At 34.7% G+C, this 24855-nt stretch overlaps 1 protein-coding gene across 1 annotated transcript; it reads left to right on the plus strand.

The window, feature by feature from the left end:
• The first annotated feature begins 1426 nt into the window (after positions 1 to 1426).
• LOC113496010 lies at positions 1427 to 23443 on the plus strand. The gene is made up of 2 exons (XM_026875058.1): positions 1427 to 1900; positions 21567 to 23443. Exons 1-2 carry the CDS (start codon positions 1874 to 1876, stop codon positions 22902 to 22904), a joined length of 1365 nt encoding a protein of 454 aa, XP_026730859.1. The 5' UTR covers positions 1427 to 1873; the 3' UTR covers positions 22905 to 23443.
• Positions 23444 to 24855: the final 1412 nt, after the last annotated feature.

Raw genomic sequence — 24855 nt, forward strand, 5'->3', positions numbered from 1 at the left:
TAGTTTTATTAAACCAAATCGTAGACAAGTGCAAGTTGGACTCGCCATACTAAGGGTTCAGTTCAAGAGGTTAAATAAAAACACTTTTTTTATTATTTGCTTCTGTAGGGGCAACAGTAGTATATAATCTGTGAAAATATCAACTCTCTATTATGATTCTTAAGATACAGCCTGGTGACAGAGGGACGGACAGACAGACAGACAGCAATAGGGTTCCATTTTGACCGTTTCAGTGCTGAACCCTAAAGAAACAAAGTTAAAAAGTCAACAATACTTAGTATAAAATACTAACCTACTTACCCAAGTCGAGTTCACGAGGGTTATCAAACTAATAGCTACAATCTAATTCCATCTTATTAGAGGCATCAATCAACGAAATAATGCGAGCAAACCGTTCAGGATGTTACGTAATGTTCCGGAAAAGAACGGCCTTTTAACTCGCTATAATATTATTTTTAAGTGGCAATTCATTCTGAACAGTAAACATACTGCCGCGTAAAATGACTGCTTTGGATATAAAGGTAAGGTTTGTTCCCTTGAATTTATGACCTGAATTAAGGTTTATTTTATGGATTGCTGACTTCTGAGACATCATAGTTAGGTCTTCGTGTAGGTCAGGAGATAGTCTCAAGAAATTTTGCCAATCGAATGAAATTTGGAATTTAAAACATTCAGAATTTTTAGAAGTCTGAAGGTAGGTTATTTTTCTCGGTACATGAAGAACTGCAACGCATTGCCTTGCACCAATACCAAAACTCGGATGACGTGGCACGGATGGTTTAGGTTTGGTCAATATCAGCATTATCCATTCCTCGAGGAAGTAGATATTAACGAGCAATTCTCCGAATTACTCAAAAAGGGTAGAATATTCTGCTTATTCCGCTTAATACTTGCAAATGCACATAGCACAAAGCGTGTCCCAGGCAACAGAGGGAAATAGACGGCTAGGAAATATTGCAAGCGTCTCTTCTTGTTTTGCCACGACTATTTAAGACTTCAATGAATTTAACATAACGTAGATTTTTTTTTTGTCGCTCTAGTGGTATACACATAAGTTGCCTATCTCCATACACCAAGAAATAGGTGAAAAGTATCGCGCAAGAACGTAAGGCCAAACATTATGTAGTAGTATAAATGCAGGTACCCAAGTTAAGCCTTCATAATCTAGCACTTTTATATTTTATCCCCCACGTCACTACCCCTGAGACTTACGGGCACGTACTTTAAGGGTATGATGTTATCACGTAACTATTATTTGAATAAGGCGTCAGAATATTCGACCTCAAAATATTAAAATGGTGGAAAATTACAAAACGAATTTATTGTTTTCGTTTTTATTTGCTGATAAGAATCAACCTTTTTTTACTGATTCATATAGTAGTAATTCCGGCTTGTATCTATATAGTGCGGTGTGTAAGGAAAAGGACCAAACTGAATATATATTTTTGCTTATAATCTTAAAACCGACAAGTTTTAATTCTCTGATGATTATTTTGTGCTAGATCGTAGCTTACCATGTTTCTTAATGACTTATTTGGTCCAAAAAATGTTTACGAAAAATTCCAGGTTACTTTTGATATCTATTTTGATTTCCCTGAAATCTGTTTCAGCATGATGATTCATCAATATTGATGTGCCTTTCCGCTAAACGCTAAGTAATAAGCCACTACTTCCTTCATATCATTATGTATTTTAAAGTTGCAAATTTCGTAACCCCGAAATACTTAGCAATACAATTCATAATGACTTCATTAGACCTGCATACAAATCATGACATCGTGACCATTGAAGCGAGTTCCCCGTGCTCAGGAGTGGTGGAAGCCAGCTGTCAGTGTTAAACCTGCCGTTGGACAGTCCAAGTGTTGTGAAGTGAATGGTGTGTGCGGATTGTAGTGTCGCGGTAGGTTCAAAATATTATTTTACTTTTCTATTACGTTTCGTGTAGTGTTTTGTTTTTGTGGAATAGTAATTCTGTTGATGTTGTGTTTGAAATTGGATTCCAATGTTCGTTATTTTTTGTTTTTTTGTTATTCTTTCTTTATGTAGGTCGGTTTCTTTATTATTATACACATTTGTTTCTATCAGCCAGTTAGTTATTTTTTTATTGATGCTGTACAATTTATTGTATTGAAAAACTAAATAGAAACTAATCTAAACCTTCTAAATGATTCAATCGAATAACGCCATCAATAAAACACGAATCAATAATCTATTTCTATCAACATAAATTCCCCAATACGTTGTTTGTACCATTAAACAAAACCGATATACGAAGCGATTTACCACTAAATAATTAGCCAGACTTAATTACGATCATTGTATTCAATTGTAAACCACAACATATACAATTAAGTGAAATGTAACAAATTATTAATAGAGCAAATGACATCTAATTAATGATCGTGATTTGGGGATGTGGGATTGCGAAATATGTTTTTAGTTTTGACTAAATTATTCGTGGATGATTTGTTTATTGCGTCATTTTTTTTTGTGAAGGGTTTTTGTAATGAGTTATATTTTTTTTACCAGGCGTATTATTCTAGAAAGCGTTTTAATATTAAAATGGCATCCAAGGCACAATACCGTTATAAAATCTTAATCCTCTGTGTGAGACTCAAATATGACTGCATATCACATTTGTCATAGCAATAGTTTGAAAACAAATCATTTTAAAGAACGCGCAATCCATTTCATAACCCAAGAGAACCAACCAAACTACGTATACTGCGAGTTAGGCAAATAATAATATTCTGAACCTTATTGTTTTAATCTTTGGCTATCTTTATAAAATTTCTCGAAACATACATGTGAATGTCCTTGACTTAGTCTTAAGCCACAGATATTTCGATCTCAGAATTAATTGGACTTGCATGCGTGACATACCGTGCGTGCGTGTTTGCCCGGCAATAGATGTCTAATCTGATACACTGAGACGTATTCGCATAAATGAAGATATTACTTAAAAGGATTAAAGAAAATCTAGTGAATTACGTGATTCTGGATTTTTATTCTTTCATATTAATGTTACTGTAACTAAACTTCCAAAAAAGCGATGTTGGTTTATCACAAGTAAAAGTGGATCTTTCTTGATATTTGATCATATTAGAACATAGCCAGACAATATTAATTTGCAATTAAAACTAGGTATACGCAGAATATAACAAACAACTGAATTAAAATTTCCACCCTTGTGCTGAAAATTAAAAACACAATTATAACTTGTCATAACATTGATGATCAACCATCCACAGACACAGGGTTGGCTGTGCTGCAATAGATGTCATAACATTGATGATCAACCATCCACAGACACAGGGTTGGCTGTGCTGCAATAGATCAACTTGTGCAGTTATAGCTTCAAACAATTCTAAGCAAATATGTAGAATCAATAAATCAGTCTACTAAGACAATTCTGAAGCAGAGATTTTCGCCCAAAAACAAAAGACAACCCTCACAACGTTGACCAGAACTAAGAGACCAATGAAGTTAGATCTTGAATAGACATGCGTCCACGATCCGCATAAGCCCTAATCATGTCAGGACGAAAAGTATATGAAGATAAATAACTATATAAAGGGAAAACCGATACATCCAAAGATCCTTGACCTAAAATAATTTGGAAAGTATCCTTTTATCAAAAGGATTATGGCAAAGGATTCGTCTCGTTCGGTCAGTGAGCTGCCGGATTATTGGTCTGTCTGATTTGACAGACCCTTCGCAAAAATTCTATAAGGTTCCAATATTGCTTACTATCATTACTCTTCGTTTGATGCCAGGGTAACGTTGTCAGCGTCTTTGCTTAATCCTCGAAAATGTAAGAGGTTGCAGTAGTCAATAAAAGTGAGTCCCTACATTTTTGGAGTTTATGACATCGATCATGACTCTAAAGAGTTTATGGACCATTCATTTGATTAAAAATTTAAAAAAGTATTAGACTTAAAAATCGAGAGAGTTGGATTCGCGACCCTGAGGGCTTTATACAAATAAGGCAAAAACAAAAAGTCAACCATCAAATACATGAACATAGGTAGGAATCATCGCTACACCTCGATTTTAATTTATTGTTATGGCTGCAACAGAAAAATATAATCTGTGAAACTTTTAATTATTTAATTATCATGGTTTATAACGAACAGCTTGGTGACAGACGATCGGACAGACAGCAGAACCTTACTAATAAAGTTTCGTTTTTAGCCATTTGAATACGGAACTCTAATAACGCATTCTTGGCATCACACCATTGTTTAGTTTCACTACGACACCGTTTCATAATTTGCAGCTATCTGTATCGATATTTCAATGAAATGAAATGATATCATTAATTCTGTAAGTAGTATATATCTTCATTTTACATGTCTTCTCTTTTTTTTGAGAACGCTGGAATCGACATTTCCTATCTGACTACCCTGAGAAGAAATGTCGAAACAAACTCAGGAGTCACAGTCTCTTACGTATACTTTTATGTCCAATATGTGAGTTACATAGTAAATACGAATGTTGATATGAAAGTATTAACAGCAGACATCTGTCGTCTACTTTAATATAGACACTATAGACAGCATTTAGTGATACTTAAAAGATGCAATCTAGGAATCTTTTTATTAAGGCATGATTTTCACAAAAGGTACTTTTAAAATATTTAGTGATTCCATGTAAAATTATTGCAGTTGTCTTACACTAGCAGTAGATTCTATTAGCTAGACTATGAACTTAAATTTTCAGAAAAATATTTAAACTTATAAGAAATGAACCTCTCAGCAAGTCTTGCCACATAGAGCTCTTCAAATCAGTCTTTACCTTGATTGTCAAGTCAATTTGTTATTAAATATACAAAGTCATCGATCAAGTTTTGCAACACCATTTATCAAAGAATTGATGTTATTGCACATAATACTTACAGATTGTCCAAACACGGCTTTACTAGTTAACACTTCTTACAAAATGTTAAAGGTCGCGGTTATGTTGTAAAATATGAAGAAGGTTAGACCTTATACCAACTCCTTACTTTGAGAAATAACTTATTCACTCAATGCTTAATGTTTTAACCTTGTTTTTTTCTGTGTGGTATTTATTTAAATATCTGCAAACTACTAGGTCACTTTAATTTAATGATTTAGATAAGTACTTCGGCAGAATCGTGGAGCGTTAACCACAACACCGGAAAATTATGACGGTTAAATTTAGTTTAAATTTAACAGTTTTTTTTTCAAAAAAAAAAAGTTTAAAATTTAATTTATTAAATGCTAATAAAAAAATCTCCAGCAATATGGAATGTAAATCTTGTGTCGCGGAGGTTTCACAATCATTCATTTCACATGCACAAAACACCCAGAATCAGAAGAAGATTTCGTTGCTTGTTCCCCACGGGGATCGGGTTGTGGTAGCCTACTCATATACTATTTTCTTCAAAAATAATTAGTACGCCACAACCCTAACTTAGGCAAACCGTTTTCTTAGTCTTTAAATGAAAATAAAGAGATAAATGTATTACCAAAGTAGTGACTCAGTAGCAAGTGCAACAGACGTTATGCAAAGAAAACTTAACTTTACAACTAAAAATATTAAACATCAATCAATTGCACAAAATGCAACGCGATACTGTCGTCGTTATATTATGTTTGATGTACATCGATTGGTCAGAACAAGGTTCACGTAACAATATGTGTAAGAAGCCCGCAATGGTTAAGCTGTACGATTGATGGATCACTTTCAGTTTTATACGCGTTCGAATTTATTGCGTTACGCTCTAAATCAGGTTGATGTCGTCTGTTTAAGTAGCTGAAACAATGAAATTGGAGCTATTTTTACTTTTGCATAACATACAATATGTTTAAACATGTAATTATGTAAGAAGAACCTAGTCACTGTTATAAAATAACCCAAACAAAACAAGAAGGTAGAATGTAGTACTAAAATTAAAAAAAAAGGATTCAAAGGAAAGGAAATTTTGCAATAAACGTTTCTCAAAATCTGCTTTTTGAACGGTCAATTTATGCTTAAGTTGATAAAGCACTCGTGGGAAACAAAGCTAAAAAAGAACATTCTAAAAAAATTGATATACATAACCTACATAAATATGATATCTGACTGAAGTAATAACATAAAATCACAGTCGAGCTCAACAAACAGAATCCTAAATTCAAATATTTTACTAAAATACCCAAAGGGTTAAGCAAAGGTGAACTATAATTTGCCGATAACAAAATTAGGTCGCACTTGAAAGGCAGAAGGGGTGATTCTATCGCCTCTTCCAAGCTACAATTTCAACTCAGACACTGAGAATTTTTAAAATAGAATTTTAGAACACATTTTCGCCAGATTTTTGTATTTCGAATTTTTACTTATGGCACTTAAAAGGCGTTGTTAATTGCGTGTAACAGAATAAATTTAAATAAAGAACACAAGAACGACCATAAATAAAATTACCACTTAGATTGAGCGCCTACTTACAATAAATGTACGTCCATTAGAGGCATTACATATTAACCTCTATACGAAAAATTCCCACGAATACAAACCTTATTCCAAGGTAATAAGACACACATAAAGCACATTTAGCACAGTTGTACGTCACGTTATATAAATCCTCTTCGCCAATGCTGTGACATGGACGCGTACTCATTGAGCCACCTACCACGACACACATACTACGCGACAATCGTTTCGATCACGCAAACCATTGACGCATCAGTTTGAATGGGTGATAAAAAAGTTATGTTCGAGTCGGCAATGGATGTTGTTTTTGTCGGCATTGTGGCGAGAATATTCTCACGCGATGCGGTCGAGGCTACGCCTTTCACTTTCAATACAGAGATTACTTGTCACGTACCTGTTTTTATGTCAGCTATGTAATGTGAGGTTTGAGACAATGGCTGTTTAGCTGCGGTTCAGAGTTCAACGGATTGTTATGATGATTATCACGAAAACGATTCGAGTTACGTTTCCTTGTACACATTTACTCAAATCTGTTGTGTGTATTAATTATGCGAGCATTGAAGACATCATCTCGTAAACATGAATGTATTGCTTGTCTTATCTTACTGAATCGTGTCAATATCAAATTAGGAAATATTATTTCTTCGTTAAACCGACGAAGGACTTCTAAGTGCATTTCGCTGAAGTACAAAGCTGTAAACCTTGGATGGATCTAACATTTCAAGTACCTTAGACATGCTTCGACCTTGGGCCACTTTTCGAATGTGCTTTGTAAATTCTTCTTTTATCTGCTAAAAGAGATTTTATATTTACTGAATGACATCCTTATTTACAGACATTACTACAGAAATTCTTTGATAGTCCTTACCTACTAAGACTTTTCACTTTTTTTGCAATCTCGAAGCATAGGTCCATTGCATTTTCACAAGCTACAAAGGCTACAACAACAAAGGTTCAAGATAAATCTCAAAATTGAGTAGATTGAACACCTTTTGACGTATCCCACTGCTAGTGTAGGTTACCAGGCCAAACTCACAGAGTGCGACGTATATTGTAGGTTCAATTCCAACGTATGACATGCATTTCTGTGATACACGAATGTTAGTCCCAAGTCTCGTTATACACGTGACTCGAATATTGTGAAACTCCTTGCGACACGAGGTTTAATTTTCTTGATAAGGAGAGTTTTCTTTTAACAAACAAAAACAATCCTCCTTGTGCGAATAAATCAATCCGAAATTCTATAATACAACTTTGTCACATTTACCTATCGATCCAAAGAGGTTTCACTTCGAACCCTCTGAAACAACAGTATCTTTCACCAACCTGTCCATAATACACAGATGTTCAGGATTACGTAACACGTCGGACGCTGAAAGAGCCGTTAGTTCGGTGTCATGGATTGACCGCTCCCCTCATCAATCAACCGGTTCAACTGACAACGGTTGTCGCTCCGCTGCCCGCTAACAACCGTGGCGTAGTTCTAATTATCGCTGCGATTATGTACGGCAGGGCTGTTGGACTTTAGGGTGCTTCATTTGCATGTAGTCGTCCAATTTGAAATTAGGAATTGAATTTTGAATGTTGTAGAATCTTGTGTGTGAGATCCAAGTGCTGGGGAAAGCCCTGCCGCTTTTTTTCAAAAAAAATAAAATCTATTTCTGTCTACGTGCGCCCTGTATATTGTAGTAGACCACACCTTCGTGGGAGTGGGGCAGTACAGAGTCTTATAAAAAAAACAATCATTCTAATCACCTGTCAGTGTAAATTCTTCTGATTTCTGAAATATTCTTAAGCGTTTTATCACATTAACAATATGTAGGTTTTCTCTTTCATGAAAACAGTAAGTTATATTAATTGGCATCAAATTTTCAGAAACATTAATTTTACATCAACAATTCGATTTCATTGAAAAATCTAAACAAACGTTAAACTAATAATTTAGGAACATCAATATTAACAATCATTTAGTTTTAGATTGAATATTCGTTTACTAAAACAATATCAAACTTTAAGCAATACCCCAATTTTAAGCCAAATTGGGTTGCGATCTCACAAATTCATTATTCGCGGTTGTTTGGATTTGAAATAAAACAGGCTATATTGAAGTTAAGCCTGCCTAATTATATTATACTGAAACCGTTTTGTTTTTACACAAATAAATCGGATTTAGTAGTGCTATCATACTTTGTGTAATAAACCAACCTTTCCGAAACCGAAACTATGGAATTCTTGACTTTGGAATCCCCTCAAAATAAATAAATATAAAAACAAAGAACCCAAAATCAGTAAAAGAACAAATTACAAATAAACTGTTGAAGCATCGGAACACAAATGTCACCACTCAAAGAAAACAAAAGAATGTAAAAAAGACAAAAACACGTGATCTAATACAACAGCAGGTACATTTATTAAAGAGATACGCAGTCGACATTAGACCATTTCACGATAATATAAAATTTGTAACGTACAGTGCAACACGGTTCATGAACCACGCCAGTAAAAATAAATTGAATCCGTTTATAAGGCTCCGTTTGTTGTGATGGCGAGAAATGCGAACGATCGTGAAATCGGAATATGATGTGAAATATAAGGATTCGTAAGAGAGGGGCAAATGAGAGATTCTTTGGTCGCGATGTGCGATGATATGGGTACATTTCTCTTTGTTTATTTATTTATTTGTTTTTGTGCCAAACCAGTTGTTTACATACAAATAAAGAAAAACAGAATTGCTCAATTCTAGGATCCACTACAGTAAATTGCATGTTATTTTATGTACCTCTTGGTGTGAGATCCAGTTCCTTGGTTCAGGTTTAATAGTAGTAAGAGTCTGATACTAAACACTTCATAGTCCAAGAAGGTGGGTGTTGATCAAGATTAACACGTTTAACCCAAAAACAGTGTCTAACTATTTTCTGGATGAAGACAACTGAAACAAAAATAATTTTGAGAATCAAAAACGTCAAGGGCGTAGCATAAAAACTATTAAATCCAAATAAAAATCGTTGAACATCTAAAATAGCCTTTTTTACTGGTCTATCCAGTGCAACGAGGGTTCAAGGCATGTTTGATAATTATCAGGCTCACTGCGCCCTGTTCTCTAGCCAGCAGACTAGAATGCGAATTGTTAACGGATGAATGGAAGCTGATCTTGTTGGAGTGTTTGGAGTATTACAGGGTGTAGTTCATCGCGGCAAGGTATTTCGTTTTTGTGATTCCGTACCCAAAAAGTGAAACAGAAGGCTAATACGTCAGGCTATGCTGTCTGTCCGGGCATATGTCCCAAGGCTCTATCTCATGAACCGTTGACATTTGACATTAACAATTTCACAGTTGATGTATTTTTAGAATTAAAACATTGCGTTTGTGTGGGCATCTCGACATAAGAAAAACACGTTTTTATTACTTTTACATTAGCTCTTGAACGATGACTCCAGATTTTTGACGGTGTGGAAACAAGACACCGCTATACGTAGTGTATGCCATCTCGCTTTAATGGCATCCAGAGCTTACAGTATTCATTAGGTTGTTTTTAATTCGATACTTATGAAAATAACAATAAACTTCGATAATATTTGTTTCAACAACTCTTAATAAAACTGCTTTATGGTTTCTTATTGCTTTATTAACTAAAAGTGAATTTGAAACAGTTTTGTTAATAAGGGTTAGAAACGCAAATGTTGACTGTTGTGAAGTTAATTTTAATGAAACCATATATAACAATACTTGCGTGCTATGCCCCAAATTCTGGGGACACTGAAAGTCAAGTACATATTGAAACGTAATTTACACAACAAGTCGATATTTGTAATTCGCAATACGATGTAACTACTTTCAATACGAGTTAAATTGTGTAACCTCGTCTAATTTCCAAAATAATGTATGTTACAAGTCAGCACAAGATCATCCGAAAACCATAAACATGCAAATTTAAAATAGTTCTAAGCACCGACACAAAAGCAATATTCAAAGAATTTCTATACCATCTTCATGACGCAAAACTTCAAAAATATAATATTCTAAATTGCTTTACCAACCCTACTGCAAGGCGTCTACTTAGGACGCAGTCGACTCTAAAAGCGTTCTTCAGAAGCATATTTATATCTCATATGCGTCGTTGCTGCACAGTTACTTAATTCATATGTTGCTTTATGCATACCACTTAAATATTTAAGTCGTTTTCGACTCCAAGGACCAAGTTACAATGTGGGAGACGACAAATGTCATTTAAATATACGACGTATATCTTGGGTACATGCATAAATTCGCAGTGTATTTCTAATTCGTGCATTTCAAAGAGAAAGTGATTAAGTCTTGTAATTCCATGAGCATAAATGATATATGAAGACAAAGGCTTACTTTACATGCATTCAAACGCGCTCAGGTTTATTCAGTAATTTGTCTTAGACTTTGAATATTAGATTTGTTAGATTTAAGACCGTTACGTCAGCTGCGGTTGTTGTTTTGTGCTGTTTCACTTCTTGCATCATCTACTACATTACACTTCGTTTTTTAGGATTCCTTAACCAAAGGTAAAAACGGAACCCTATTACTAAGGATACTCAGTATGTCCGCCTGTCTGTCACAAGACTGATTATATTATATTCCTGTGACTTTACCAACGATTAGTAGGTACAGGCACACATTTGATGTACGGCCATATTCTTTATTATTTGTTTTTCTTAAGCCTAGCACTTGATCGGTTTTTAGTAAAATTAAGAAAGTAGTCTTAAAAATACCTGTCTTTATCCACATTTTGAGCAATAACAATATTTGAGACAAAATTCTGGTCTTTATCCATTTATGCGTATTACAACTAACAGCAGCAACACCTTTGAAAGCCCACGTGGATACGGTTAACCACAGAATCCTTACATCCGCAGTTCTACTTAACGATATTGTATAGCAGATGTGGGTCAGGAACTTTGGAAGTGGGCGTAGGGATTCAGGTATCTTAGGACCTGTGACCGAACGTGGGTTTTAAAAATTGAATTAATGGAGGTTAATGAAACAAGTTACACACTACCCAAATGTGTCTTAATTAGTAAACCGCACACGATCCTTTTTTGTGTTTCCCTTGAGACTTAATACTAATTAATCCCTCAGAGTTAGACTCATTCTATTTTCGGCTCTTAAAATGGCGACTCATATTTGACGTTTTAAATTTTTATGCTTGTAGTTTACAATCAATTATTTAATAATAAAACGGTATAAACAAAACAAAAGCGTAAAACTCCTAATTTTCTTATCAAAAAACCGACTAACACAATCTCGAACAAGCGCATCATTAGCCCAAATCCATAAATTACGAGCGGACACATTTTTCCCCAAACTTACTCAACATTATAAAGTGAAATGAAGATTATCCACTTACATAAGATATCCGGTCAGTTATGTAATAAAGTTAGTGGCACACAAGTCAATGAATCATGCCAGTTTATAGCTGCGACCGTCATAAACGTAGTGTCCTCCTTTATAGTTTGGGCGAATACGGTCAGCTATGGCCTAATGTCGTCGTGTTTGGCAGTGCATCATATTTCGGTATTATGGTAAATATTAGACGAGATATAACGTTATAACACATAGATTTTATCTGTTAGTGATAGTGTAGTCCTCGAGTGTGTCCGTATTAAGTACGTTGTAAATGTGGTCGGGTGAAAAGTTATTAGTTGACCCGAGTGAGGTTCTGATGGGACAATTTTCGTGTTTGTTTGGGTTTAAGTTCAGGCAAACAAACAAAGATGTACAATGTTAAATAAAACTATGTATAGCTAAAATATCTACATTCTAATGTAAAGAAATATATCCATTTAAAAAAACAAAAAGTTAAAAACTTGCACAAAATATTCGTGCGTTGGCTGGGAATGTATCACAAGAAGTATCACGAGAATTTGTGGTGGCGTGGTACTCTTTCCAACGTCATTTGCGTCTATTCCAGACTATATATGGTAGACAACCTGTGAGGTATAATTTTCGGGAATTTAATGATTTCTCCAGGCTATAAAGATTCCAGTCCTTAAATACACAAATATTGATGATGATGATAGACTTGAAAATTCTTATATAACCTAAATATGCAAAGTTTATTTTAAGAGTTTAAAATGTAGAACAGTTGTTATTATTACCTATGTGATTCGAGCACAGCTGATGAATGAATTCACACACACATTATACACGCTTGCATCTTAAATTCCTCGATAATTACGCTAAAGAAACTTGTCTTCCAATATATGAATAAAAATCCAATGAATAAAACACAATTTCAGTATAAAATGATCACGATTCCACTTCGCCTACATTTCGCCGTACTGTATAATTAGTCTGATGTTAGGCACATAAATTAGTGCTAACTTAGAATTACAGAGAAAGTACGCTATATTTAAAAACATGCCAAGTGTTAGTCGAACTCGCGACACTTAGGGTTACGTGCAATCAGTCGATCACCCATCCAATTTCTATTTGCTTAACTTCACATGCTTTTTTAAATTATTTGTTAAGATAGCGGCAATATCTGTAAAAAGTTCAATTGCAATCACGGCATGTTGAAAGACAAACGGACGGACAGGGAAACCTCAGTAGTATTGTTCTATGTTTACCAATTGCGTAAGGAAAACAAGAAAATCACAGCTGCATTAGCCATATATTGATTTTTCATAATATTATTATGCACTTAGGCAACCGCGTAATAAAAAAGGTATAAATTGATATAGACTATACAAAAATCTATTGTTTAGCAACAGCTCAAGAGCTAAGGACCCGCCACCCAATTTCATACGAAAAAATTGCCAATCACGACGTTTACGGCTAACCCAGTTTCGTTAGGAAGTTATAGCCAATAAACATAATTTGAGAGACAATAGGCGTTCAATAAAAACGATGAGCAATACTTATTCTATTAATAAAAATCTATTACTCGAGGAACAAAGACGATTTTTGGGTGCAAAGTTTTCCACACGATATAAATCTAGGTATTGGCGAATTCCGAATATACATATCAAAGGGCTATTCGTCAAAATTACAGTTTCCCTTCACATCGGGATAGTGATAGTAGGGTAATAAGAGAAATGTCTTACGCGCCCCAAGGATCCGCGTTCAAAGTTGCCGTCAAGAAATCCATCTTGAATTACATTCGATTCGACTCAAAAGACTAGATTGAAAGGGTTTATCTCTGTTCGCATATATTAGTTTAGCCTGGGGAATGGGGTCTTATACGTTTTTTAGTTTTTATCTTAAGGGTTTTTTTAGCTGTAATTTATCTATGCGATATCATTGTCAGTTGCATTGAAATTATGTAGACAGAAATATTGGAGTTCTAGTTTTTGACTTGCAAACAATAGTCCTCACATCCTGGTAGTAGTAAGATTTTTGATCCAGTTAACAACAATATCAGCCTTCATACGTCTAACAGGCAGGTCACACGTCTTTTTCTTAATTTCTACAGGTTTCAGCATTGATCACCACGCTAGCTAGATTTGGAATCCAGGTTCCCTCACAATGTTTTCCTTTTCTGTCTATCAGGGATTTCATCCGTTAAACGGTCCAAATATCGAAGACAAATTATAAACACCATACTTACCAATCATTCAAAAAACATACAATCATTTGTAGTGGTCTAAGTAGTCTATGTACCGTCGGGAATGATACAAAGAAGCATAAGATCAGTAACAAATGACTGTATTCTCATACTTTATTGCTTCAACTCGCACTCGTTACTTTGAGCTCCTCGGGTAGATTTACAAACACAGGTTTAACATGCACAGCAAACAAACCAAGCACAATTAATATCTGTACCCAGAACAAACGCTTCGTGTTACTAAAATGTAACTCGTGACCGAATTCTACCTACACTCTATACATTACCTTCTTTTTACAAAAAGGAAACAATGCTTTGTAATAAAATGTCAGTCAGAAACAGTTTGACTTACGACTCAATAAATACCGAATTGGTTAATTCCTTATTTACGCTTGATTTGGGATAGTTGGTCCTTCTATCCGAATGTAAATAGTTCTTGTCTGGTCTTGATACGGTTTCGTTCGTCTTTTAGTGTCTGTAAAGTTTGTATAACTTAGTATTAAAATGATCAAAGGGATAAACGATCTATCGATGCCATAGTGGGTGTCCTTTTGGTCAAACTATTTAAGCTTAATTAACAAAGGATAAACTAAGCTTTTTATAGCCTGATGTAGGGTGACCCCAAAGTAGCCTGTGTTTTTGCAATATACTACCTCTGGACCTACTTCTGGTGTTGAGTAATAAGCGAATTTATCTCTCAGTAAGTGTGACCTACGGTACGGTAAGCTCACTAGCACACTAACTTAACAGGCAAGTATATGTGTGCATTTTTGGTGTTCGCTTTGTTCACAGATGTTTAAAATAATTTGAAACGATAGCCCGGCTAACTCGCTCTTACTTTGCTGGTTAGTCAGTTTTGCCCCGCGCCTTACCACTATCTAATGGTATGCCAACACTGTTGGAGACGAGTTACTCGGGATGTCACAATTTCGAGTCAATGGCAACATGGACTGTAAAACCAGACGAACTCAAAATCTTCCTGTATTTTTTATAGTTTGTTTCAATATCAACTCCATGTGAACATGGAAACTTTATTGTATCATATCAATTGTCGGTAACAGGAAAAACTTATGAAAATATTTGTGGTAACGAGAAAGCCAGTGTTGAACCATAATCAAAGATAACTTCCGCGTATTGTATATTGATTGTATTTTATTTATTCTTTGTTAATTATAAACATGAACGTGATTGTTGTTTCGGACTGTACTGAAATTTTAAAATGATACAATAAATGTGATAAAAAATCTTTTTAAATGATAAAAAGGTTTACTCCCGCGTTTTTATCGGGATTGACCGACTAGTTTCGGTATCAACGCTATTACCGAGCCGTCGTGACACGGCGATTCACAAGATTTAGTATGAATAACAAATTGAGTAGTTTCTGGGCTTTATACGGGCGTTGTTATACGTCTAAAATTAAATCATAATCATAAAAATAAATGTACGTATTTGATTGCGTTGGTACATTTAAAACAAAAGTAATTTTTTTTTTGCATTATCCTGAAGGAAGTCCTTGAAAAAATAAGATTAGTAGAGAGATTTGACGACCTCCGTGGTCGAGTGGCGTACGCACCGGTTTCAAGGTGTCGCTAGCTCTGAGGGGTTCGATCCCCGGTCGGGTCAATGTAAAAAATCACATTTCTACATTGTCTCGGGTCTGGGTGTTTGTGGTACCTTCGTTGTATCTGAATTCCATAACACAAGTATTTTGTTATTTAGTTTAGAAGAGTAGTAGTAGTTTCTACGGACACAAGTACAAGTGACTTATACTGAAAACGTATTGTCACAGGTGACTCTTAACAAGGAGGTTACATAGGATAGCAGAAATATGGAAAAATCTATTATTTACGCGAATACGCATAACGTGGATGTTTTTATGTTTTCTTGTTCTGATAACATTTTTGATTGGAATGTATCTCAAAGATTTGGATTGAGTTTTCTTTAGGTCGAAATGTAGAAAAGAAAATGTAGGGGAAAAATATAATAATAATAATATTCCACAACTTTCACACAACGCCATCTAGTCTCAAACTAAAGCAAAGTTTATGTTATGAGTACTAGACGACTCACAGACATACTTAAATATTTCTAACGTAATTTTATATTCGAATACGATGGTCAAGCAATGAAGTCAATAAATCCAACATCCAACATGTACCAACTACGCCAACATTGGCCCAAACTCCCAAATATTCGTCTATTATCAAACTTGTTTTGGCTGGTGAGAGATTGCATCACGAATGCTAACGAGTACCTAGAAAGTGTTTAGTGGCACGGATACCACACACATTTAAATGGTAGTTCACAGAATTTGGTGCGAATAGTGTCAAAGGAAGTTTCTTAATTAGTTTACGGTAGATTGTGTATATAGGAATATTTAATGTTCTAAATTTTATAAATATGATTTTTTACTTTGAACTATATTCAAGTGGTGTACACAAAGTAAAAAACCATTCACAGAACAGAGGAAAACAAAAAAAATGATAACCTCAAATTATAACCGTACCAAGCGTTGCTTAACTTCTACGTTTATTTTCTCTACATTTTTATAGCAGCAACAGAAACAAATCATGTATAAAAATTCCATCTCTCAAGCTATTCTGATAAACACCTCGATGACAAACGGCAAAAAAACAGACAGACTGCGGAGCCTTAATACCAATAATATTCCATTTTAACCCTTTGGGTACGAAACCCTAGAAATAAAAAAGCCACTTTTAAAAAAAACTTATAAAAAACCAATCACTGGTCACAGAGTGTGTCGACTCCTTAAATCACTCGCATCGATCGATGTTCATGACACTATGCAATTAAATTTCATTATCATTACAATACATACATTCGTACAAACGTCATTACATGCAGTATGCGATATTCGTGCTAAAGAAATATTCGCTTTAGTTTTTTGTATAGAACGGTAGCTAAAATAGGTTAAGGTGTAATTTTTAACTCCATTTTTGCATTAAATGTAAGGATTTTTAAACTGTCCGTTTATTTCTGAAGATAGTTTTATCATCGCTTTGCTGTACTTTATTAAAATTAAAATTTGAAGTGTTCAGTCAGACCACAAGCCAACATCAGTCAACCCAATCATCGCGTTGTGGTATTTTGTAGAAATAAATTAATTTTAAGGGTACGTTCAACAAAAGATAACCCACGTTTAAGTGTTTTACACAAATGTCATAGGTCAAAAGTAAAATTTTTGAACTTTTACGAAGTATCAAAAAAATATTATTAAGGTCATATTAAAAAATATGTAAAGTGTGTAACTTAAAAAAACTAAATTTTAATTATGCTTAAAGTGGGCTCCATTAAATATTACAATAATATAAAAAGTAGGCAATAATATGAAAAGTATGAGACACGTATTTTTTCCTTTTTCCGAAAAACTAGAATTGACAAAGATTAACTGCTTTAAAGTTTAGGAGAGGGAGCTTGTGACGTAACGATAGAGTAAAATTTATACTCAATCGTGACGTCACGCGTAAGTTTCATTCACTGTAATTTGGTCAATTTATGTTTGCGGGACAAATAAAAAAATACGTATCCATTATTATACAAAAAAAACTACAAGGACACAGCAAAAAAAAATTGTCATCATCCCTATTTTCTATATATTTATATTAGCACCACATACCACGTACTCCTTGAGAGCATCAGAATTATATACACAACTTTATTAAATACATAGGTAGTGGTTAGTTGTGCTTTAATTAGGAACTTACGTCTTCACTAACTAATGTTGAAGATCTAAACTCGGTCTGTATCCTAGTTAGTGTTCAAATTTACAACACAAATTAATACAATACGTATTTGTATTATTACGTTTAGTTCAAGCCTTTGAACTGAGTCAGTTTGATTTTAGTTTATGTAATTGACACTCAAAAATCATATAACATGTTTATGAGCTAGAGAGGTAATTAAAAAGTTGAACTCTCGATATTAAGACATTCACCAAAAGGGCAAATGAAACAAATCTTTAAAAAAGATTCATCCCTTATTATTTTTCTAGCTGTTAGGCGCGACTCCGCCCGCGATGGCATGAAGATTAAAATTAGGGTCTTTCAAAATTATGTGAGTATTGGATGAAGCAACAAGCAATTCCAGGAGGAGCAATGATGGGCATGTGTATCAGGCTAACTTATTGCCTATGCTTATCAGAATTATCAGAATATTACATATTAAAAGAGTTGCTGGAATTTAGACCTACAACTACGAGTATGTGCATAATTCAATCTTTGAAACCCTAGTTCACAAAAATACTTAGACCTTTGTTTAGTCCTAGCTACCGAATTAGGTTAAGTAACCTGTAATGGTAGATTAGTGTGATAATTAAATAAATAAATAAAAGTCTTTTCCCCGTTTTTGTATCTTATTTCATTACTGCTTTTCTTCTAATAATAATAGCGTGGTAAAAAATCAAATTTGACCAGGAATTCGATCGATACGACCTGGTGACGAGTTCCGTTCTAAACCTCTAAAATTTTAATAAATTACATAGATTTTTAACAAATCAATACTTAAGACTACGTCCTCGCAAATTGATACACCGTATCGCAGTAGGTTTCATAAAAAAAGCAACAGAAATTGAAATGCGCAAAGAGAACTCGAACTTCTAACAAGAATTTGTGTCTCGTACACAAATGGTTGTCCCATGCGGGTGTCGAACATGCTGCATGCCGCACATATTGGTACAATCAGCTAGAGAAATAAACACTACGAGATCAAAAATAACAATAAAACTCAATGAGTTAGATACTAATATGATATTAAGGAACTAAATAGGATTGATTGCATTTACCATACGTAAATCGTACGGTGTTAGCCTCTCTGGTGCTAACTGCAGCCACTCACAATGGAGAGCTACTTAGTTATTGAAAAATACTTATTTTGTTACTTATTAAAACCAAAGCAATCTATCAGCATACATAGATATCAGCATTTGATTTATATAGACTAAGATAATTGTAAAGTTGTTGTAGAAAAGTGTAGCCTATGAGGGTGAATGTGGATCAAGATATATGAAACATTACATTTTCTTGAAACGTGGAAAACTAAACAATAAGGAAACGTTTTTAAAAAGCTGGATTTCTGTAAACCTTCAACCGGACTGCCTCTATGACTCTTTACCCTAATTGCACGAGCTTGGCCTACAAACTCAAAGTAACCTATTTTTTTGTACACTTTAAAGAGAAAGAAAAGTAAAACAATGTTTATTGTTATTTAGAACAACTGCAGAAATCAAGAGACAAAAATAACCGGTCAACTGCAAGTCAATTCCGAGCAAATAGGTAATATAAAAACGAATTGGTTGCCTCAGAAATAAATGTGAGTCTAAAATTAAAATACCTTCAAAGCCAATAGTTGTTATAAAGATTCCTAATCCTAGGCTTTTACCCATAAGTAGGACATTTATGATGATAAATGTCCCACGTATGGGTATAATTATGATGATGGTGATATGCTTAATACCGGCCGGTGTTAAGCATATCACCATAATCATCAGCCCAAATTCGTCGGCTGCTGGACTTCGGCCTCCCCGATTGCGCGCCAGCGAGATATATCTTAAAAACCATTAATTGAATCAACCTTCAAAACACCCTCATTACTTATTTTTCTATATTGACATAACTAACCTCTTTACATTACTCAACTTATCGTTTAATACAGCCTTTACGTTACGTCATTCGTCCTTTTATTATTTTTCTGCAACACAACATAGAGTTGTACCAAATATTCATACACCCCAATACATGTTTGTTTGGAATCAGCATTTGTGATTATCATATTCATATCGTACCCTCGATTCGGGAAACAATTGGACTATAAGGAAACTATTATTAAATAACTTATCAATAAGTAGGTCAGGAGGTATACAAACTCTTTGGACCCCTTTAGTCCTCTTTGGACCTTTCGTAGGTCCATGCTTATCTACGAAGACCATGACGTTACAATTTTAAATACTTTTATGTATATTGAGACCTTTCTGATGCTATCATTTTAAACGATCTTTTATCTTTTAATGATTTTCAAATGTTTCTTGTAACTGGAATTCGAAGTTCTCGATATGGTATCTACGTCGTTAAAGCGTACTCAATATTCTGTAACTCAATTTTCAAATGAGTTATCCCACAAAACATAAAATGTATACATAGGTGTTTTGATTTTTCAAATAGCTCATCATCATCACCCTACACACCTTTTCCTACTATGTTGTGGTCAAATTCCAGCCTAACTGGATACAGCTCAGTACCAGTGTTTTACAAGGAGCGACGCCATATCGGACCACCTCAACCTGGGCAACATACGTAGTCAGACTTTTTAGGTTCTGACTACCCGTAACGACTATCAAAGATGTGTAAATAATAGCCAGGACCCTCAACGTGCCTTCCGAAACAACTCGTATTACGTATATAAAAACCATTTGAAAAATACAGTATAATCTGTCTACATTATGCAATCAATAAAATCACTTCTGAAAGATGGGAAAATCACCATCGCTCTCTGACCTACAATAACCAAAATCGAAATAAAATAAGCAGAAAAACATCTCAAATAAATAACCCAAAAGCAATTCGGTAAGCTCGCTCCAGTTTACCCGATCATTATTTATGAAGATCATAACATTTTTCTCTTACGGCAGATGTGAGTCTGAGAACGTCTTATAAGCGATCCCGGACTTGAAAGTTGTAAAGTGATAACAACTTCTCGATATCGCGGCCTCCGTCCCAACTTTAGGAATTACGATTATGGTACTGCTGTGTTACTCAAACTGTAATTACAGAGATAGCTACTGCCAAAGTCGCTTGTATACTTTATTTTTGGGATGTTTTCTGAAGGGAATAGGATTTGAGGAATTAATTTCTGTAATTTAATTCTCTGAAATTATATTTGTGACTGACTGTTGAGCGTGACTTCGTCCGCCGTTTACGGTTACGATTTTTTTAATCGAATTTATAGTTTTAGAGCGCATGCATCTTGTCCCCGTTTTTGTAAAACATTTCATTACTGCTCTCAGTAAAATGGGCCATCCAATACAAAAAGTATTTTTCAAATCGGATATAATGTTGTTGTTTCGAGTTTCAAGCATGTTGGCTTTATTCTTATTATTATACACCGCAATATGTTTGTAATACTTTTAAATATATGTTTGATAGGACTCCTAAATAATTAAAACTCATTTTCAGGTTTCGCCATTCAAAAATTATACTTTGAATTTATAGCCTAGTGTGTTCTGGCAAACGTTTTAGTACAAAGCCTTCGTATTTGATTTATTTGAACAGACCATTTTCTGAATTTATTTCAGCTTAGCCTTGCAATAAAAACCCTAAAAGCAAATAATCTATAAGTCACTTGAGCCCGGTCGTAATTGGAACACGTAATTGCTGCCCTATCGTTTTTTCACAACAAAAACAATGAGCTATCCACTGTCAAAGTTAAAGCCGATATTTGATCCGTGAAATGTTTATCCCAATTTTTAGTCCAAACCTTTTAAACGACTGGTTTTCGTAGAAATTCAATACCCACCGAACTAATTTGATTTTCTCTTTTATTTCAGAACATGAAGCTTTTGTGGTGCTGCTTATTAGCAGCATTTGTGACAGTATCCAGTGCCGCTTTGGATGTCGAAAAAACTGTCAAACAAGTCCAAAGCATACTCAAAACTAATCAGCTACTGCCACGGTTAACGAGGGACGAAATTCTGCAATTACTCAACGATATAAGAGCTGAAGATGCGAAATCAGCTTCGAAAGAATCCAAAGAAAACAAAAACGAAAGTTCTTCAACTCCTTATAGTACAATCGAAAATGAGATAAACCCTCAAGAAAACAATTCAGAAAATACAGTCGCTACTAGTGACAAAAATATTGTGACATCTCCAACACCAGCACCCCTTGACATTGACCCTACAACAAAAAAGAATGAACCTACCCTCATGGTTGTTCTGCCTTACACCCCTCGCGATGGGTCTTCATTACAGGAACTGTATACACGGCCACCAAGAACTGAAGTAGTGAAGATACCAAGTACTACACCTAAACCCAAGACCTCAAAACCGGCTTCCAACCAAAACAGAGTAAAACCAAATGACTTACCTCAAAGACTAATAGATAATTTCCCTGATGAATTACAAGCGTTCCTTGATGCCCATGGTCTGCAAGGAAAACCAGGACAAGATCATTTTCTGTTGCCTTTAGAAGGCTTCAAACCATTACCGCCAGCAAGGATAGTAGATGGTTCAGTTGAATTACCTGAAAATATACTGCTTACCTACGACCTTATATCACCAAACACTGATACAAAAACAAAGAACAATGGAGCCTATTCCTTATCTCCAAATAATTTCTTATACGAACCACTGCGTCCTGAACTACCATTTGAGTTGGATGTATCATCATCTGAAACAAAAGAGGTCAGTCTTCCCTACGACATGCCAGTAAAAAAACCTAAAACAGGTCCTACGTTAAACTACGATCCAATTGACTACGATTCAGTAAAAGTTATACCTTTAAGTAAAGGCATTAATCCTGTCAATGAACAAATAAATACAAGTAATGAACAGAGCAAGAGACAAACTGAGGATACGACAGCTGCAGTGACAGAAACGACTCCTTCTACAACTACTGAGGAACCTAAGACAAATGCCGTCACTGATTCTTCAGTATCAGCTGATGACCCTGGAGCTTCCATAGCTGATCTAGAAGATTCCTTTGGTGGTGCAGCTCCATCATTACCAGGTGACTCAGAGTTACCACCACCTAGAAAAAATGGCTTTTACTGGATGCTTGATTGGAACAGTTTCTTAGAGGTTGGTGACGGTGACACGAAGGTGAACATTCGTTTTGAGCCTAAATTGGGTGATCCTCAAATGTTTTTACCGGTCACTGTTCCTTGAGTGTATATTTTTGGAAGGATTATATTTATGAGTTCTAGTCTTTTGGTTAATGTTAGAGGGTCGAGTGTAAAAATAAAATATGTTAGGGTTACGCTTAGTGAATTTCTGCAATGTCCGATAGCCCCGTTCAATAACGATTTTAGAATTGATGGTAATTGGCCCATTGGATATTACAGCAATTAGGACAATATTAGGTGCGTAACGATTAGCCGAATTGACATGAAATTAGCTAGTGATGTATAGTTATTACTAAATGATGTTTCGTGGTGTAATGTTGATAGATGATTCAAGCGTCGATTATCTAAATTAATGATGCAAAAAAAAACTAGTTTATACGGAACCCAATAAATTGCAACACAACAATTTGCTGTGTTCAACTCATCTTTGCAATGTTCACGGTGAAATACATCGATGGAATGCAGACAATTATATAAATAGTTCGAAAGTTGAGTCTGTGGTGAAACTGAAGTGTGGGGTATTAACATTGTTTGTAAGCAGCCATTTTGTAGATTTTATGATTAAATACTTATTTAAATGGATCTTGTTTTTATTTTGGTCTATTTTTGTTTTTATTTTGGTCTATTTTTATGCACTCACCATACACACTTTTGGTATCAAGTATGCAATGAGTGCATTATCTATTTAATAACTATTGTGTTAGACAGTTTAATTGAAAGCACATATAAGTCGTCTTTAGCTACAAACTACAACTGTTATAATTTTGACCAACAACGTAATATTTGAACTGTCATGATGGTTAAAATTTCCCAATTTCATGACTGAGACCTGGCAAAAAAATCCAAAGCCAATTTTAGTTCCATCTCAGATTTTATAGCCAAAACCTCTTGCTCACAACCACTTACTAGTCATTTGGTCAGGCAATCCTGATCTAAGACGTAAGTGTACGGTAAGTAAGAACAAGATTATGTGCAATAGTTGAGAAACAACATCAAGGCTGAATGGTTCTAGTACTTCTAGACAGACTGTTAATTTGCCAATCTTCCAATTCACCGTATCTTTTATACCGCAAATTGCGTGGGTGACTCCGCTTTAATTACACACAAATTGAAAGAGATTGGAACCTTTTTGGTCTTTTAATTTTTTAATAAAGACTATAATAGTTAATATACACCCATGACATCTCACAATTCCAAAAACAAAGATTTTAAGAAAAATAAACCACAAAGAAAGACTGGCAATCAAGTCCCCACGCGTGTATGCACGGTTTTTAAATTAAGAAAACAAATAAATTAATGAAAAAACAAACGACTGCCGGCGATGTTAATTCTTTAAGTTTAATAATGAGCTAATAACGGTCACAATTACTTGCTTCGCGCAAAGCCGTAAAACCAAACACCGTATAATGTTAACAACACAACCTAATATAAAAGAAAATGTTTAAGTATCTTAATTAGTTTCTGCAAAGCATTCTGTACAGGCTTTAATATCGCTTTTTATTTAGAAAACTACGACGCTCTAGCCTATTTATTAGGTAATTCGAAGCTTGAAAATAGCCGTTACAAGTTTATATCAGCGTCCTATGTATATTCGCGTAATTTAAACAACTTTGTTCGCAAATATACGTAATTTGTGTTTCGTAATACCCAGGGGTGATACGAAATAATAATATGTGTTTAATGTATTTGGAATAACCGATATCCTTTGTAAATAAATTAGGAGGCAGTTACAATTTGCAGGAATTATAATAACGGACGTTGGAGTAAATACATACCTATCTGTGTAATATTTCTCGAAAGTTTATGATGTGATGGGTCAAGGTTGTAAGTAAAATGCGAGATGGACTCGCGTAAATGAGGGAAAACAAGCTTAAGACAAACTAAAAGAAATTCGTCACCCGTTAAATTGTTGCCCGTTCTATCTATACTAATATATAAAGCTGAAGAGTTTGTTTGTTTGAACGCGCTAGGAACTACTGATTCAAATTGAAAAA

The sequence above is a fragment of the Trichoplusia ni genome, chromosome 7 (assembly GCF_003590095.1).
Source record: "Trichoplusia ni isolate ovarian cell line Hi5 chromosome 7, tn1, whole genome shotgun sequence".
NCBI lineage: Eukaryota > Metazoa > Arthropoda > Insecta > Lepidoptera > Noctuidae > Trichoplusia > Trichoplusia ni.

Coding starts and splice junctions, on each gene's coding strand:
- LOC113496010 (XM_026875058.1), top strand. CDS start 1,874: ATGGTGTGTGCGGATTGTAGTGTCGCG. Junction 1,901..21,566: donor GTGCGGATTGTAGTGTCGCG/GTAGGTTCAAAA, acceptor CTTTTATTTCAG/AACATGAAGCTTTTGTGGTG.